Raw genomic sequence first — 19109 nt, forward strand, 5'->3', positions numbered from 1 at the left:
GCTTTGAGATACGAATCAAGCAATCAGCATCTTCTCATTTCAACACAAATACCCATTTGAGGGCCAGTAGTTCGATCTGTGACCTGTCCTCGAGCTCCTGAAGCGACACAGCTGCATACGCTTCCATCAATCGTAGCTTCTCGAGCAGACCTGCGGATATCGATATCCACCGAAATTCTGGCCCTTATATCGATATCCAGATAAGTGGGAGAAATTATCTGGATATCAATATATCCAGGTAGATATCCATATAGCCATATAGCCACTTTAGTAAGGTTAATATCCAGATAAACCACATATAATTCTTATAGGCTAGAAGAAAGAATAAGAAAGTACCCTAATCTAGAAAGTCCTCTGCCTCTGTTTCAACGCTAAATTCAACAGTAACGCTAGAAATAACGCCCCTGCCACCGTGAGACTTAGGTACAATGATACCCTCGCGCATCTAGTTGCCCACACACTCAACCTTCGCCAGGTTCTCGCAGGTTATGCTCTCTCTATCCCATGATAGCGTACGCCGCGCCGATGAGAAGTGAGACTCAACATCAGATGATTCAGGAGGGATTAAGAGGATATCAATTGCCATGCGGGATAACCGCGGATATGCTTTCCTTTGATCTCGATGTAGCCACTACTAGAGAGGAGAGCCAGTTATCCGGGTCGGTGGTGCATCAATAAAGGTTTCGAAGTCATCGGCGTCGTCTAAGATAGGGCCAGTAACAGCAATATCGCTCAACAACTCATCTAGCTCGTTGTGCTGCCTCCCAGATGAAGAGGACACATCTAGAGGCACCCGCAAGGATTCTGGGATTAGCGCGGCATTATATTTATCTAGCTAAATTTGCTGGGCAGTAGCAATAGTAGGCGCGTGCTAGGATTCTTGCTAATTCCGCTCAATATATTTTCTTCGTTTCGAGGGATCGAGAAGGAGTGCGGCGGCATATATAGGTATCTGGTCTAATAAGGTATAGTACTTATTAAGTATAAACTAGCCCATATCAATATAGTGTACTATATGGGGATCATGGTTTTCCTTTGAACTATAAAGCTCTTAAATAAGATAATTAGTTAGCCGATTAATTAGATAAAAGAAAAAACATCGCCACCGACCTTATACTTCTCGTACTGTCGCAATAAAATATCCATTATCGAGAGTGATTGGGAGAGTGTAGATCGCGCCCCTTCGGCCAATAACGTAGCTGAGGAAAACGGCTGTAGGAAACGATGCGTCTGTTCAATAAACTCCCACTCTGAAGCTAGCAGGATATCGTCTTAAAGCTCTCTATCATGGTCAATTAGGAACTATTTTACACGGGATTGATACCGCAGAAAATTATCCAATAATCGATACTATGAATTCCAGCGTGTGGTATTATCTATGCCTAGTCGGAGCTTTATTTCATCGTCCCATATAGCCGAATGAAGCGTAGATTTACGTATCTAGACCGCGATGTTATATACTTTCCGTAGGGGCGCGATATACTGCCATCCAGTGAAGTTCTTAAGTATACGATTGCCTCTTCGCGAAGCTCTTCTTCTCTGATGGGCCTCATCTATTCCTATTGTCTGTCCGGCGTCGTGCAAGGTGTCGTAGAACTATGCAAACAACTGATCGTTTGAGGTATCATCGGTGGCATTAAGAGCGGCGATTAGTGCCTCTTTTGAAGACGCGAGAAGAAATGCTTAAAGGGATAGGTTAATAATATGGGCGACGCAGCGGATACGGCGCTTAGAGGGATCAAACGTCAACTAGCAACCAATTAATCCTAATCCAGAGGTAAGGTAAGGGCTATCATACCCCATAGTCTTCTCGTAACCGCCGTGAGAGATAAGACAAGCAGGTATCATTTAAAGTAGCATTATCCCCTACATAGTAGCCCACTTTAAAAGCAATACCGTACTTTGCTAGTGTATCCATAATTAGAGATGCCTGGGTTTTACCACTATGGCTATAGCGATATTCTGGCATCGCTAGCAGTGCCCTTCGTGGCTGATAATCCTGATTAACCCATCGCGTAGAGATGGCGAGTATCCTATGGCGATGGGGCGATATCCAGAGATTAGAGAGGATATGGATCTTTGAGATGGAAGCTTTAAGAGTTGCCATGAGCTGAGAAGAATATAACTCATATGTGGCATTAATTAGTCGCATTAGAGCGCTTCGGTTGGTCACTAAAAGGTCCTCTATAGTAGGATTAGCTACTAGCATAATCTCTTACATCTCATCCCAGGTAATTACTGAGAAGGCAAGCCGGCGGCGCGTGATTAGGCTGATTATTGTATCTAAATACCGATCGCGGTCGAATATATGGCGGAGAGAGATATCTGAGTAACGAGAGGGAAAGAAAGCATTAATCCGAGGACGTTTGGCTTCCCTTTCATCATCTAGAACATCAGAACTACCCCCAAGGAGCGTGCAATCAAGGGAAGAGATAATATCGGCATGGCACCGCCGGGCGTAATGCCATGCGTTGTCCCGCTTCCGATTCGCCTAGGGCTTATCGGCAGGGCAATAGAGACATCGATATATCACTATACCCCTGGATTTGCGCTTATGTGACCCGCCGGTGGTGTTCTGGGTGTCCTCATCAGGATATATTGCTTTAAAGAAAAGGAAAAAGTCCAGAGACGTCCCAGTAATGGGCTGGTCCGAAATCGAGGGAGTAGAGGCGGCGGTGGTCTGAGATGATGCCATGGTCGATAAATCACCTGGATAAGCTAATTGTGCTAGAATACCTAGGGCCGTTTGAACGAGTACTGAGATGGTGGTGCTGATGTTGAAATTGAGAAAAGTTGTCAGACAATTGGCTCCACAGGGATCATTGATGGCACTAGTCAATTGATGAGAGTTATCTAAAGAACAAAAGAAATTGAATAGCCATGTGTTTGGGAACAGCTATTTAAGCTCATGTTAGGATTATGCGACAGGCCAGATGTGAAACCGGATACGCGACCCCAAGGTACGTCCCGTGTTTCATATCCAGTCGCACGAACCTAGCGGTGATATGCGATAGAAGCCTTTTCATCATCTAATCAATTGATAAGACCTTTTCAGCCAATCAGAGAGCGGTATTTAGGTGGATATCAATCTGGATATCCATTTAAGAGGCAGAGAGTTATATCGATATCGATATATATCAATATCGATATATCCAGATAGCACAGTTGATATCGATATATCATATCCAAATACGCAGGTCTGTCCAAGAAGCTCGAGGCCCGGCATATACGCCGCTTCTTCGGCGATGAAGTCATCAAGGATATCTCTATCCCTACTGTTGCCGCTGAGTATAACGATGAGATGAATCACGTGGATCGGGGCGACCAGTTGAGGTCATATTACGCCTATGATCATCCCTTGCGCCGCGGCCCTTGGCAGGCTCTTTGCTGGACCTTCCTGCTTGACGTTGCACTCGTCAATAGCTATGTTATTCAGTTACGGGGCCCGAAGCCAAGTTGGAAGCGATTCACGACTCAGAGAGAGTGGCGAGAGTGCATTTACAATGAGTTATTCAACACCTACGGCCAGGAAAGTCAGTCGCGGCAACGTTACAGAGCCGGCGACGAGCGTGACCTTCAAAACCCTGATTTACAGCGTGTTCACATCAATCGAGAGGTCAATCATGTCAATCGCAAGGTAAACTCAGACTGCCTAGCTTGTAAGGGCTTTCGGCAGGGGCAGATAAGGTCAAAAGGTGAGAAAATAAGTCCCTTTGAGGAGCTCAGCGGCAACTGCCAAAGCCGGAAGCAGACTCGGTACGGCTGCCGCTTGTGCAATGTCGCGATTTGTAACAGCCAATATTGTTGGGACTTCTATCACCATGTAATTTAGGTGTGGCATTAAGTACCTTTCATTTGATGCATTTTAATTGGCCCCAACCCCCCGTCGTGACCTGGTTGCAGTCTTGTGGGCACTCGTGGGATAGTTATTAACCCTGCAGTTATTAACCCCTCAACTGGAGGCGGGAACCTGTACAGGCACGGCCGGCCGTGAGATATATCACGTGACCTTATAATCACGGCCGGCCGTGCCTGTACAGGTCTCCACTAGAGGCACCTCACTTACTTAACCCACATACATCCCACTTGATGGCTCCCTCATTTCCTTTCCTCTATCTTTACATCCTTTTCAGCTCACTGCGAGTACCTTTACATCATGACAAACCTCCCGCCAATTGACATGGCAATCGCCTCCCCAAAGCCTCGCTTCCCTGGGGACGATGAACCGACTCGCCTGTCGCGCATCGCATTGCAGCACCTCGCGCGGCACGACGGGAGCCACGACTATCCTTACTCCTGGGGCTACACCCTTTTCCGCACCGTCTACACGCCCGGATCCGACGAGGATGTCGCAAAGGCCGTTGAGCGGCTGGCCATCTACGCAAAGTTCTTCACTCAAAAGGAGCACGCCCGCGGCGCGTTCGACAGCCGCCCGAATGAGGAGCTCTGGAGCCGCTACTACTGCGAGGTGGTGCAGGACGAGCAGGCCCTTGCCAACGCGAGCGAGAGCGAGGTCGGCGAGCGGTTCGATGGCTGGATTAGGCAACATCGCCGTCCCGCGACCAGCTTGTACCCTGAGCCGAATGCCAGGTTTCTCTTCTGCTTGATGCTTGACGAGGAGAGCCTCGAGAACATCCTCGCGCTTCCGGAGGATCCCCGCGCCCCGGTCAACTACGGCTACGGCGCCCCTGGCGAGGATGCGGGCGAGGGCTGGGTCAAGGTCATCTCGAACAGAATCAGGTCGGAAGACGAGGGAGGCGGCGGCAGGTATTGGCTGCGGGTGGGCATCACGGACTACCTGTGGCCCATGTGGTTCTACCCCTTTGACCCGGACGCCATGCTCGAGGAGATGGGTTGGATGGATGCAGAGGACGGAGTTCAAAACCTCTGGGGCAGGCCTTCGGAGTGGTTCGAGGAGATGATGGCAGCTCGTTCCGGATGATGATGATATGCTTTCTATATACAATTCCTGCACAACACACAGCCCACACACAGCCCCCTACCAATTGTGTATTCTATCCAAGTTACCTTTACAGCTCGTCCGTCACGTCCCAGTCATAGTTGGGCCCTGTGCAGTACGCGTTCCCCAGTTCCAGGTTTGGCGTGCACTGGATGTACTCGGTGCCCAGCGAGGGGTTCACCTCGAGCAGCAGCGCAATGTCAATCTCGGACGAGAGGCAGATGCTCACGCACGAGTCGCCCTCCTGTACCACATGCCACTTGCCGCACTTGGTCGTGGTCCCGTCGGCAACGGTCGAGTTCGCGGGCGCCTCGACGGGCGTGAAGGTATAGCCAGAGGCTCCCCCGGGCGTGGTGTTGTCGCCGCTGCTGCCGGGCCCCTTGGCCGTGTACAGCCCGTTCTGCGGCGCGGCGCACAGGATGTTGCCGAAGAAGCTGGACGCGCCGCCCAGGTTGCTGCAGTCGAAGTACACCCACGGGTTGAAGCGCCGGATGTCGCCGGATGTCAGGTCGTGCCTGGCCTCGAGCCCTGCGCACGTGTCGTTGTCGGTATAAGAGATGAGCTTGCCGCAGGACAGGGGCAGGCAGAGCTCAGTACCCGAGGGGATGCTGCTGCAGTCGAAGATGTCCGGGTTGGTCGTGTACAGCGCCACCGTCGAGACGTTGTTCAGGAAGCCCACGTCCTCGCACGTCTCGGCCGTGGATCCCACCGTGTACCACTCGTCCGAGACGCACATGGTGGACTGCTCGGGCGTGGAGGTGATGGGCGGCGGAACGGTCGTGTTGCCCGTGTGGCCGCACGTCTTGTACACGAGCTCCAGGTCGCTCTTGTAATTGTTGTTGTACACGGTGTAGGAGGAAGCCTGCATCATGGCGAGGCGGTTGACGTAGCAGTCGGAGCACATTTCGGCCTGGGGCATGTCGTCGATGGAGCTGACGGTGGTGAATTCGGCAATGATGTCTGTTTGGTTGTTGTCAGCCTCGGTGATATCAGGGATGCATTATAATCAAGAAGTTCATACCGTTACAGTACTTCCCCGTCTCGGGATCCGTGAGACACGTCCCGTTGTACCCAGCCCACATCCGCCCTCCGTACAGGGTGGGAATGTCCCCAGCGACGGTGTAGCCCTCGCAGTTGGTGTTGACGTTGGTGAACCAGCTGCGCAGCGACTCGCCACAGCCCTCGTCGCACACCGAGTCGGTCAAGCTGGCGTTGCCCAGGCTGCCGTGGTACGCCGGCTCAGCAAAGGACTGCACCCAGTAGTCGCAGAGCACCTTGGCCGAGAGGGCCGTCTTGCACGGGTCTGGTAGCACCTGGTTGCGCAGCCCGTCGAGCGTATAGACGGGGAAGCCGGGGAAGACGCGCCGGCCAGATGTCTCCTCGGAGCCCTCGAGCCAGGCCAGGATGGACGACAGGAAGCCGTTCATGTTGTCGGCGGCGGCGGTGGCGATGCCGCCTGTCGGAGTCACCATCTCGAGGATGGCCTTTGTGCAGAGGTTGTAGATCCACAGGTCCGCGCTCTGCTGGATCTCGACGCCGCGCCGCTGGCAGTCGTTGGTATCGAGGCAGGTCTGGCTGTAGTCACTAAACCACGAGTACAGGCCGGCGCCCAGGATGTAGACGGCCGTGGAATCGACGACGCGCAGCGCCCAAGACGAGTAGCAGCGAACGTCGTCGGCCTTGCAGTCGCTGAAGGTCGGGTCGTCCGGGAAGATGCCGGTGCGGAAGGGCTTAGGCGCCACGGGGACGGGCTGGTAGTACGGCGACTCGGTCTGAATCATGCCCATGACGATGTTGGTTGCGTCGGACACCTGGTACTGGTACAGCGCGCAGTGCTCCGACGCGGTGCCCCAGAGCCAGGCCTTCTTGCTCTGGATGAGGATGCCTCTGCCGACGTAGATATCAATCTGGGGGCGATCCGACTTGTCGAGGTCATGGTCGGCCACCCAGGCCCAGACGTTCTCTAGGTATGCCGTCGACTCGGGCTTGAGGTGCAGTAGCATCGAGGCCGCCTTGCAGTCGGGGTTGACGGAGCCGCTCTTCTTTGCACACGTCTCTTGTTGAAGATTGGATCCGATGGCGCCCCCGACGCGGAAGTGTGAGTCTATACTCTCTCAAGTCAGTCATGAGAACGTTTGTCTGTCGGGTTATGACAAGGAGGACGATGATAGCCTCAATTATGGCCTCAAAATCAGGTAGAGAGTACTCACCCCACATTCCCACTGAGCCCTTGCTGGACTCTTGCGCGTTCCACTCCATCAGCACCGCGCCGGCCGTCGGTCCGGACACGGTGAACATCATATCCTGGATCTCGATGATGCCCGGTGGATCGCTAGGCCGGCCGACCTGAACGACAGGCCGCGGCTTGGACTCATCCTCAAAGTTGGCTCCGGTGCCCATGATCTGCGACCAGACCTGGCCGATGATGCGGGAGCCCATGGGCACGCGCAGAGTATCCTTGACAATGTACACGCCAAAGGGAAAGTAGACGATCGATGAAGTATTAGCGGCGCCCGATAGGATGGAGTTGAGGACGGCTGTGTCATCCGTCTTGCCGTCGCCCTTTGCGCCGAGAGCCCGGACGTTCATGACCTTGCCCGAGGAGACGTCATAGTACTTTGGCCTGCGCCGCGTGAAGAGATTGGGCTTCATCTTATCGTTCTGGACGCCCGTCAGCTCCTCGGTGCGGTTCATGACGGGGATCGCGGCGCCGTTGACAAAGGTGCTGGCGCCATCCTTGTTGGCGATGCGGCCGAACCCCCAGCTATCGACGTAGACCTCGTTGCCGCCTGCGAGCAGCGTCTTCTGCGCGAAGCTGTCCGAGACGGCCGTCTGGACGTTGAAGAAGCCGACATTCTGTAGCAGGAACGAGGTTGAGTTTTCGGCGTGCAGGGATGTGACGATGCCGTTGGGCGTGTTGGCGATGATGGTGTCCATCAGGATGAGCGAGCCCACGCCCTGCCCCGTGCTGTGGGCACCGCCGGCGCCGCCGGTGATGATCAGGCCGTTCTCGCAGCCCTCGATGACAAAGTCCTGCATGGTCCAGGCCCAGTCCCAGTGCACCTGGAGGGCTATCTTGGAGTTGACGAAGATGAGGTGGCTGGTGGTGAACTGCTGGTTGCCAAAGTAGGCGCCAAAGTTGCCGCCCACAAACGTCAGGTCCGCCAGGAAGCCACCGGAGCCGTTCTCCATGTAGATGCCCTGCTGGGTGCTGTGCGGCACGTCCGAGTTGTACAGCATGTAGAACTCGATGTTCTCGAGCGACGCGGCCTGCGCGACCTGCCAGTGGATGGCGCACACGTAGGCGTAGGGGTCGGTGAGGCGGATGTCGATCTTGAAGTTCTTGATGCTGCGGAGGAAGTTGGCCGTGTTGAGGTACCAGCCCACGTTGTCGGCGATGTACTTGTTGGAGGTGAAGACGCCGAGGCCGACGAAGCTGGACGCGGCCAGGATGGTGGGGACGTTTATGGGCTGAAGGTGAGGTTAGCAAAACAGGCCGCTTGAAAGTTTATATTGAAGTCAATTGGAAGGGAAAAGAAAACTTACATCACCGAGGAACTGGGTGTTGTAGTATTGGATGATCGATCCACTGACGAGATAGGTGCCTGGGGGGAAGTAGACCACCGCCGGCGCAATAGTGCTCGTCTTGCACTCCTCTCCACAACGAGCGCCGTCCGAGATAGCCTTGTTGATGGCTGCCGTGTCATCCGTCGTGCCATCGCCCTTGGCACCAAAGTCCTTGACATTGCGCCAGACCTGGTATCCCGACGGCGAGAAGGGGCTCTGGCCGGGGAACTGCTGGTCATCGATCAGCCAGTAGCCCGAGGCGCGCTTCTCGTTGGCGGCGTCGCCGGCGAAGACGGACAGGCGGCCCTCGGGAGCCTGCAGCTCGGCGGCGGCGTTGGTGTCGTTGAGGAAATCCGGTGTGTACTTGGTGCGCATGCGAGCGGCGACCTTCTCGTGGTCGCCCTCGGGGATCTGCGGCGTGGACTCGGCGACGGCTGCGGCAGCCTCGGCGAGCTCCTTGGGGATGCGATAGCTGCCGAGAGTGGTGGCATTCTCGCTGCGTCGCACACGGGACGAGGTGGACGCGGCGGCGGCGATGGACTCGGGATCGGCGTCATAGTCGAGCAGCGGGGCCGGCTTATACTCCTCGTCCGGGTCCTCGCGGCTGTTCTCGTTAAAGACGGGATTCTCGACGCGGTCCTTGTTGACCACGGCTAGAACACTGAGGGCCTTGTCGACGAGCGCCTGGGCGTCGGAGCTGGTGGTGTCGGCGAGGCGTCCATTGCTGGTGGTGCTGGGGGCGGCCGGCGTAGTGGTCGAGGCGAGGCCCGAGGCGATGTGGAAGAGAAAGACGACAAGGATGGAGGTGAGAAAGCCATAGGGCGCCCGAGAGGACGCGAGAGGACGCATGGCGGCGGATGGAGAGTGAAGGAGTGAAAAGGCTGTTGGGCCTGGACGGGGGACTTATCGAGGCGAGGCGAGGCGACGTGAAGAGCGTGTATAAGACCGGATGAAGTCACAATGACCCGGTTGACGATGTGCCCCGGAGGAGAGCAGACCGAGGCCCGTCCGGCGTCGGCGACTAACATGCAGTCGTTCGAGACACACATCTCTAGGATGCAACGTAACGTAACGTACCTGGTCGAAGATGTCAACTGCATGCGTCTAATTACCGCAGTATGCAGTGTCTGCAGGATCTTTTTTCCCCTTTACTTTGTCGCTAGTCTTCTGATCCATCATGAACACATGTGTGATGTGTGGCGCTATGTAGCTTGCAGGTATTCCGCAGATTAGATCTTGGCGCTGTCTGAATGTGACGTGATAGGGTGGTAAATGGCCTGCTGTGCCTCAATAAAGCATCCAGCGTGTACTGCTACGCTACTGCGGAAAGAGTGTACCCTTGTGACTGTTGGTTTAACCTCTAATTTAACATTAACAGTCAAATATTCGCTCAACGCTCAATTAGGAAGGTCGCGGATTCAATTGCCACCCTCACGCACTCTGCGACCAGAGGTTACATGGTAGCATGACGAGGGTTTGAAAAGAATCACTCTTTGCCGCGGCTTTCATCCAGCCGGACCCCTGTAGGCCTTTGCTGAAGAAAGGTATTGAATTGGAGGCCTATAGTCCCGAGTAGCAGCAGTTTTGCCACTTAAGTGAGGCCGGTTTGCGCCTTTGCCGCAGCTACTAGGTAGCTATTTACCACAAGTAGGTACCGAGGTACTATCCATCCTGATGCCATAATAGCCAATAACGGTAGTGCTTACTCTTTCACGCGAACCACCGAAGAATGGCAGGGCCTGCTACAATGTGGATGTCTCCCCGGATGATCTGACTGCATATTCATTTATTAATTACCGAGAGCGCCTACGGTAGTGTTTCCTCGAATCGGCTTGTGCCTTGCGTCGCATCCAATTTGAGCGATATGCGAGACCGAACGCAGCAGTGTCCACCACGGCCCAACCACGGCCTCATCCCGGCCGCCGCAACGTGACTTCTCCAACCCGCCTTGGCTGCCCGCGTAGGACGGCAGGGCACAAGACGATATGGCAGCGTGCAAGAGATGATAATACTTAGTAGTGCGTAGACGTACCCCCCTCTGCCTCCTCTCACTTCGTCACTCTCTTGGTTTCCCAACGCCTCGCGCCATGAAAGCTCTTCCAAGTGCACTCGGCCGCCTCGGCCTACTCGCCCTCTCCTTTTTCCTCCTTGCCGGCTTTGTCCTCGCGCAGGACCCAGAGTGCAGCGCTTCTACTCCCTGCAAGGCCGGCTGCTGCTCCAAGTTTGGGTTTTGCGGCTATGGCAAAGATTGTGCGTTTCTGTTCACTTGGATAGATCCTCGGAAACTCCTTGGAACTTGACGGCTAACACTGGCGCGCTCTGCAAGACTGCCACGACGATGTCTGCGTCAACAACTGTGACAGACTCGCCGAGTGCGATCCCGGCGGCTTCGGCTCCGCCTTTGTCGAGAACACCAAATGCCCACTGAACGTCTGCTGTTCGAAATTTGGATTCTGTGGCTGGACTGAAGAGCAAGTTTAGCCCCCTCTTCTCGCGATCAACGCTTGATACCACCCTCCCTACCTTGTTACACACAAAGACACGTAACTGACATTTCCAAGGTTTTGTGGCGACAAGAAAGTCGACCGGCCCCAGTGCGACAGCCACACGCTTGAACGTGTCGTCGGCTACTATGAGGGCTGGGCTGCCCGCCGTCCCTGCAACGCCTTCTTGCCGGAGCAGATCCCAACCGGCGTCTACACGCACTTGAACTTCGCCTTTGCCACTATTGACCCAGAAACGTTCGAAGTCCGCCCGGCCTCTTCCGCTGATACCTCGCTGTACCGCCGTCTGACGTCGCTCAAAGAGCGCGATCCAGACCTCAAGGTGCTGATTGCCATCGGCGGCTGGACATTCAACGACCCCGGCCCGACGGCCACCACCTTCTCAGACATTGCGCGTTCCGACTCGGCCCAGAAGGCCTTTATCAAGTCGCTCGTCAGCATGATGTCCACGTACGACTTTGACGGCGTCGACCTCGACTGGGAATACCCCCAAGCTGAGGACCGGAGCGGCCGTGACGAAGACTTTGAGAACTTCCCCAAGTTCATCGCCAACCTCAAGAAGGCCCTCAAGTCCTCCGGCAGGGATCAAGTGAGCTTGACGCTTCCGGCGTCCATGTGTAAGTGATTCTGCCATGTTGGTCAACCATTGGACGTAGACTTGCTGATACTCGATCTGAATAGGGTACTTGAAGCACTTTGACATTGTCAAGCTTGAGAAGAACGTCGATTTCTTCAACATGTATGAGCCTTCCTGATATCCAATGCCGATATATACATATATATATGCACATTCATCTTCAGCCAGTTGGAATATTATCACTAACGACTATTCTAGTATGAGCTACGATCTCCATGGAACTTGGGACAAGGGCAACACATGGGTCGGTCCGTACCTCAACGCGCACACCAACCTCACCGAGATTAAGCAGGCCATGGACCTCCTCTGGAGAAACGACATTGACCCTGACAAGGTCGTCCTGGGCACCGGCTTCTACGGCCGCGCCTTCACGGCCTCCAGCCCCGACTGCCTCGCCCCAGGCTGCACGTACGAGTCCGGTGCTCCTCGCCAGCGCTGCAGCAACGAAGTCAGTGTCATGATTCAGTCCGAGATCGTCGACGTCATGAACAGGACGGGCAGCAAGCCTGTCCTAAACAAGGAGGCTGCCGTCAAGATTCTGACGTTCGACTCCAACCAGTGGGTTGCCTACGACGACGAAGACACCTTCCAGTCGAAAGCCGACTTTGCCCGCGAGCAATGCATGAGCGGTATCATGGTCTGGGCCGTCTCCCAGGATGTCTCGGACGGCACGTACTCCAGGGCCATTGGCAAGGCGGCGGCGCGCAAGTTCACCTCGCTCCCAGCCATGTTCTTCGAGAAGACCGAGGACGAGGACATGCTCACTCTCACCACCAAGCACCCGCAGTGCAAGTGGACCAACTGCGGCGAATCCTGTCCCTCGGGCTGGGTCCGCATGATGCGCAAGGACAAGGAGGCTCGCGATAACGAGTACATGGTGGATGGATCCCACTGCTCCGAGGGAGTACACGCGCTTTGCTGCCCGTCCGAGGACCCTCCAACCTGCGGCTGGTATCAGCACAACAACGGCAAATGCAACCCGACATGTCCGGACGGCACCGTCGAGGTCGGCTCCCTCAAGACGCACTGCAATAACAGCAAGTACCAGGCCGCGTGCTGCACCACGGGCAAGACCAGCATGGAGCTCCACGACCAGTGCAGCTGGACCGAGGCACCCATGTGCATGTCTGGATCCTGCAGCAGCGGCCAGGACGAGGTGGCTCTATCGCCCAGCGGCAGTGGCAACGCCGTGTGCAACGTCGAGATCTGGAACCACCCTTACGGAGACGGAAAGGTCAAGATCCAGGAGCGCAAGCTGTGCTGCGACCAGGAAGACAACAAGAAATGGGACGACTGCCAGTGGTACGACAACCTCGGCCCCGGAAAGGATGACGATAGATACTGCCGTAGCGGGTGCCCGAGTGACCGCGTGCGTGTCGCCATGGACGCGTACTGGAACAAAGACGGCGACTTTATGTGCGCCCGCGGCGCTAGGGCCAAGTGCTGCATCCCAAAGCACCAGTCCGTCGAGAAGCGAGACACTTCGCAGAACGAGATTCTCCGCGATGCCCTCGAGTCGTTCCTAAAGGAGCCCGTTTGCTCCGAGGACGGTGGTGGCTGGACGTGGACTTCTTCTTCTCTGAGTACCAGGGACGTCAACTCATCGGAGCCCATCTTGCCTCTCCCGGATGCCAAAACAGCCAAGAGGATGGTGTCGCACCTGCGGAGGCACATGAGAGACCTACCGACTCACTCTCAGCACGGCCATGCCGGCCCCAGCGTCCAGTACTCGGCTCACCAAGAGCTGGCTTCGTCCCTCGAGAGGCGCCAGAGCAGCTTCGGCAGCTTCGAGCAGGATGAGATCAAGACGCTGGTCTACGCGCTGATCCTCGCCCGGGCAAGCACACGGCAGATTGAGATCTGGGACGCCCTAGTGCCCAAGAAGTACGCGAACCTCGTGTGGACCAAACTCAAGGCCTGGATCAAGGACACAAACGCCGTGGTGAAATACGGCTACGACCAGCTGGCGTACCTCATCACATGCCACATGGGCGACTTCGACGACTGGGTTGGTGGCAGCACGACCGACGACTGCGAGTGCGACTCCGACGCTTGCTGCCCTAGGGGTGGTGACTGGTGCGTGTCGGAGGAGAGCGTGCCTGATGACACCTCTGGCAGCTCGTCGAGTAGTAAACGGGGAGATGAGATGAGCCGTAGAGAGTATGAGGATGAGGAGGGTATGCTCTCCCCTAGGGCCGCCCCTGGTGACCGACGCCCGTACTATATCAGGCTGCGCGACGGCACAGTGATTCGAGTTATGAGTGAAGAGGTGAGTGAATATGCGTTGCATTCCCAGGTTTTAAGCTGAAACTGACGCATCTCTGTCTTCTCACAGTACTACCCTGCCACTAACAGCCACTGGTATGCCAACCACCCCGTCTGGAACAATGTATACCTGTACCCTCGAGACCGGTGCTTCGACGTCATTCCGGAGATCTCGACGTGGACAAAGGGCGACCCAGGTCTTCACTGTAAGTCATGGCTCCCGAATGCTTCCCGCACCGCCTTCTGATGCAACAGAGATTGACTATGAAGCAGTTGAACACGAAATAGAGCAAAACACCCTGGCCCGATTCTTCACCCACTACTCCAGTGGCACCCTGCCCTCTGGCGCCGTGATGAAAACGCCCGCGGCTAGTCTACGCCTGACAGAATCGCTCCAGAGCCAAATGCCGAACCCGCCCCCGGCCGTCGGCGGAGCGAACCTGCTAGAACCGATCCGGAGGCTGTTCAATGCTTTTGGGAGCAGGGACAACACCCAGCATGCGGTCTTCACCGCAGGCGGTCTGAACCTCGTCAAGACGGCTGTAAGTAAATACATGGCGTCCCCTGCTCAGGAAGTTCTACAAACGACACAAGCAAGGCGAGTTTGAGACTGATTTTGTTACCAAAATAGCTTTGGAGACAGGATAACACGGCCAACTGGCTGAATCCTTGGATGACAGAGGACGCCATGTCGCAGGACTTGCGCAACTTCCGCAACGGCGTCTTTGCCCAAAACATCCGCAACGTGAGTTTTCCCTTGATATCTAGCATTCATTCACACACACACACACACACACACACAAACCTTCTATCACCCCATAGTGTCATTCCCAGTTATCATGCCAAACAACAAACCCCATTTTGCTCATACACTCAACCGCACCTCTAGGCCATCGTCGCTATAAACTACATGCGCGACCCTGTCGTCTGGAACCGCATCCTGGCCATCAACTTCGACATCCGGGACGAGCTGCGGCGGCTGCAGGAGTTCCACTACCAGCGCACCGACATCACCGACTACGTCGTCTCCGCGTGGGACGAGTTCTTCCGCGACCAGCTGCAGGCGACGGTCCGCTACACGCAGCGCTGGGTCCGCGGCTGGGTCACAACCGCTCGCAACGAGTGGCAAGATGACAACGACGAGGACGTCATCCAGTTTCTCGCCCTTATAAGCACGCTGCTTCGCCACGTCGACGACCTCGAGTTCAACTATGATGAGCTGCCTAATTAAACGGGTTCGAGGCCCGCCTTGTTGTATTACCGTAAAGTAGACGATAATTCCATCTACTATGTATACTTGCGTGCGTCTTCGTGTGCTTAAGGCCCAGATCAGGGACTGGGTTCTGACTGATCCCGGTTATCAGGAAAGACATCCTATCGCATAAAATTAGCGCAGCCACCGTCTTGTACCCAAAACCCCGTCATGTTCATAGCTATTCCTCAACCGGCGATGGCTCTGACCGCCCTGCCCCACGTGCCAGAGGGTCATAGTGAAGTCATCACGGCTGTGATCTTGAGGAGGTAAACACATCGCATTTAAAGCTCAATTTCAACGCTTTGAGACGCAATTTTCGAGAAGAAGAGTATTGTTCCTGCGATTCCCATAGAAAATATACCTAAATCGAAGAGATGCCGCTCTCACGAGCCCGTCGGCAGTCCCGACGAGGTCCTCAATCGCTGCCGGCTACACAAGAGGAATCAGAGATGCCGCCCACCTACCCTCGCGATCCAAGCACGCAGCCGGCCGAGTCACAGCTTCATAATAGTCGGGGCTGGCATTGGACTGACGAGCAGACGTTATACTTCCTTCAGAAGCTCCTGGAGGCTCGTCGAGACGGCGAATTGAATGTGAATAAAGTCATGCCATACCGACGTGTATTGGAGAGCTTTATTCCCGGCTTCCAAGAGAGATGGGGGGTCTAATATGTGGGGATATGAGACGTTGAAGAATAAGCTGAGGAATCTAAAGGGATTCTGGCGTGTTTTTCGTGATGCTGCTGACCTCTCGGGCACGGAGTATGACGAAGATACTGGGCGGCTTTATATGAGTCGATCTAACGCCAAGAAGGTCAGGGATAGGAATCCTCATCATGGGAATAAAGTCATTAGCGACGGACTTCTTATCGGTCCTTATATCTCCTTTGATTCATGGGGGGAGATCTTCTCAGATGACCCGCCGGCAGGTCGTCTTATCACCGCAGCGACAGACGAGCGGGCATGGGGAGGGCACGCAGGAAGTGCGGCAGAAGCTCAAGATTCGGATGCCCTGATGGCCGACGACGATGAAGAAGAAGAAGAAGAGGAGGAGGACGAAATTGAAGTCGATATTGAAGAGGAGGCAGGGAATAGACTGAATAGTCTGCCGCACAGTCAGCCACAGAGTCAACTTCCTAATTCCTTGCAACTTCCCGACTCTCTGCTCGAAGGAGGGGATTCACAACCGATTCCTGCGTCGCCTCGCACGTCTCATACGCCGGCAATAAGGTTAACTCCTTCTTCCACACGCCTGCGAGAGCGGCAACGTACCGCTATCTCTGAGTATCACACACAGACTTCATCATCGTCAAGGAAGAAGTCGAAGGGCCAGGGCACGATCACAGCGGAGGAGTTAAAGGAGCTTCTTCATGAGGATTCTGCGAGGCGCCTTTCCGTCACATTACGGGCAGCCGGGTCAGAGGATCTAGAGAGGGCTGTTAGCAACTGCTTGGAGGTTATTGGAGAAGCATACGGTATACCTTATGCCGTGAGGGCGATCGCGATGTTCAAAGAAGTGAGGAATGCGGTGATATGGAATGCGCTTGGTTCAGTGGAGGTGAAGAAGGCCTGGGTTGAGAGCCAAATTGGCCCGGCAGAATAAGGCTATGAATAAGGCTATATGGTTACTGTGATTTGAAGATGAAGCTATGTAGTGTTATACTTGCTAAGGGGGGCTTTTCCTATATAAATTGACCTTAATTCAGGTGCCTTATTACTGACTTCAATAGAGCTATCACAGACCTGATTTTGTAGCTTCAAATTACCCCCTCACTGCCTTCAGCCTCGCTGCGGCCCCTCTCTCTATTCACTTTCCTCACCTCCTTCACTTTCCTCGCTCTCTCGCCGCTGCCGCGTATCTCAATAGCTTCCTCGCCTCTATTGCCTCTGTGCCGACGATGATTTCTGGCTTCCTCTTCTCCTTCTTCTCTTCTTATTCCCAATACTTCATTATATCTCTGCCAAGTCGCTCTCGCGATCGCCGTACGTAATCCACGGGATGTCTGAGTCGGCACGAAGTCATCCGCGCGCCTCTTGGCTGCCTCCATCGCTGCCCGAGCGTGAGGGAAGTTATTCAGGTATGTCTGCAGATCAAGATCACGCTCATTAGGCTCGAGGCCGTCTCCTAAGATGAAATTCCACAGACCGGTGACCGCAAGGATAATACGCTGTTGATCCCGAATATCATATTCTGCGGCGCTGTGCCTCACGATCTTGAACTTCCTTTTCACTCGACCAAAGATCTGCTCCACGATGACTCGAAGCTGGGCGTGACGAAGGTTATATATCTCCTTTTTATTCTGTGGCCGTCGATCAGCAGCTTCCTAGTCTTTGAGATGGTATCTAGTCCCCGGGAAGGGAATTAGGATGCCTCGACTAGAGCCAAACCCGGCATCAGCTATGAAGAAGCGTGCTGAGGGGATTCGCAGGTCAATAGTCTTTGCAATCCGGATCAGTGAGGAGTCGTTGATAGAACCCTCGGCGCCCACAAGCACATATACGAAGAATCCCTCGAAGTTAACTGCTGTGAGGATATTCTGTGATATGTTGTTTTCCCTGGACCAATATCTCTTCTGATGCTTCCGGGGCACATAGGCAGGTATATGACAACCATCTATAGCTCCAACGGCGCCGTTGAACGCAGTCATTTTCGGGGATAACTCCATGAAAGCCGATAGATCAAGAAGATGACTTGTTGGCTGCATAACAAAGCGTATATGCAGTCGGCGAAGAGGTTCGAGGAGTTCATGGAAGATATTCGAGACGGTTCCTTGGCTGACACAGAAGCGAAAAGCAGTATTCCTCTGCGGCTCCCCATACGCGAAGATCCATAGCAGGATCATCAACTTCTGCTCGAGGGATATCTGCCTACTATCACGAGCAGAAGTATTAATCCTCAACCACCGGCAGAGGTCTCGAAATAGGGCTTGTGGCATACGGAATAGGTGCTTGAACATATCATCATCCCCCTCGAGCAGCCACGAGGCATAGTCTCTTGCAAGATGACGATTAGTACGGGGGCGGCGGCGTCGGCGGCCTCGCCAGCTCGGTCTCTCTTCTCCAATGACTCCAAAGAAGCGTAACAGGATGAGAACCCTGTGGCGGTTGGCGATGACTTCATCTTCTTCTATGAAGTAGCGCAGAAGGTCCTCATTCTCGAGGAGGCCGTCGCCATCGATTAGGTTCGTAATTTCCTTATTTTCCTCGTCTTCAACCGACATTATTGACAGTTATCAGGAGTTGTGAATCGCCTCGTTTCACCCCCTCACGAGTGTATCAATTTGAGTCACGAAAATCGGTATGATCTACATCCCCGTTGCCGTCACGGGCAACCCGAAGCTCCCGGCTAGCTTGGTACATGAAGGTGGCGGTGTTTATGTGCAGCTATGCAATTGAGACAGTCAATTCTTATATCCCCCGCTAGAATTGGTGCCAAATTGAGCAAAGCGCGTCCCCTCATTCATTTACACCGAAAACCTGATGACAGGGATCTCCCAGATTGCTGACCCTGATCAGGGCCTTAGCTTGAACCCCTCCTAAGAATCCTTGGCAACCCGCTGACGACCTCGCCGCGGCCTCAATTGTCGGCTGTGTTTCTTGGCGAGGCTTGGCGGGGGCGCCGGGGGGTTGGGGGTTGGGGGGTGCATCGTCAAGATTCCCAGCCATATGTATGTATGTATGTCGCATAACATTCGTGTGACCGGATGTAACTATACGGTTTCACATCTGGCCTGTCGCATAATCCTAACGACATGAGCTTAAATAGCTGTGCCCGAACACATGGCTGTTCGATTTCTTTTGTTCTTTAGATAATTCTCATCAATTGACTGGTGCCATCAATGATCCCTGTGGAGCCAATTGTCTGACACTGGTTTGGTCTAAGTAGCCAGATAGGGCCAAGTAGGTCCAGTCTTGAAGGTTG

The 19109-nt window shown here is 54.4% G+C and overlaps 4 protein-coding genes across 4 annotated transcripts; 3 read left to right on the forward strand and 1 right to left on the reverse strand.

Moving 5' to 3' along the window:
• Positions 1–4117: 4117 nt before the first annotated feature.
• NCS57_01482200 (uncharacterized protein) lies at positions 4118–4942 on the forward strand (the record flags this gene model as incomplete). Its single annotated transcript, XM_053064408.1, has 1 exon — positions 4118–4942. Exon 1 carries the CDS (start codon positions 4157–4159, stop codon positions 4940–4942), a length of 786 nt encoding a protein of 261 aa, XP_052906292.1. The 5' UTR covers positions 4118–4156.
• Positions 4943–5030: 88 nt separating this feature from the next.
• Positions 5031–9376, reverse strand: NCS57_01482300 (Pectin lyase fold virulence factor; the record flags this gene model as incomplete). Its single annotated transcript, XM_053064409.1, has 4 exons — positions 5031–5920; positions 5982–7064; positions 7171–8431; positions 8507–9376. The coding sequence occupies 4 exons, from the start codon at positions 9374–9376 to the stop codon at positions 5031–5033; spliced, it is 4104 nt and encodes a 1367-aa protein (XP_052906293.1).
• A 1238-nt stretch (positions 9377–10614) lies between these two features.
• NCS57_01482400 (Chitinase) lies at positions 10615–15164 on the forward strand (the record flags this gene model as incomplete). Its single annotated transcript, XM_053064410.1, has 9 exons — positions 10615–10777; positions 10854–10998; positions 11089–11648; positions 11713–11770; positions 11867–13937; positions 14004–14139; positions 14207–14475; positions 14565–14678; positions 14823–15164. The coding sequence occupies 9 exons, from the start codon at positions 10615–10617 to the stop codon at positions 15162–15164; spliced, it is 3858 nt and encodes a 1285-aa protein (XP_052906294.1).
• Positions 15165–15851: 687 nt separating this feature from the next.
• Positions 15852–16790, forward strand: NCS57_01482500 (uncharacterized protein; the record flags this gene model as incomplete). Its single annotated transcript, XM_053064411.1, has 1 exon — positions 15852–16790. The coding sequence occupies exon 1, from the start codon at positions 15858–15860 to the stop codon at positions 16788–16790; it is 933 nt and encodes a 310-aa protein (XP_052906295.1). The 5' UTR covers positions 15852–15857.
• Between the last annotated feature and the right edge of the window lie 2319 nt (positions 16791–19109).

Source organism: Fusarium keratoplasticum, chromosome 14, assembly GCF_025433545.1.
Source record: "Fusarium keratoplasticum isolate Fu6.1 chromosome 14, whole genome shotgun sequence".
In the NCBI taxonomy this organism is placed as follows: domain Eukaryota; kingdom Fungi; phylum Ascomycota; class Sordariomycetes; order Hypocreales; family Nectriaceae; genus Fusarium; species Fusarium keratoplasticum.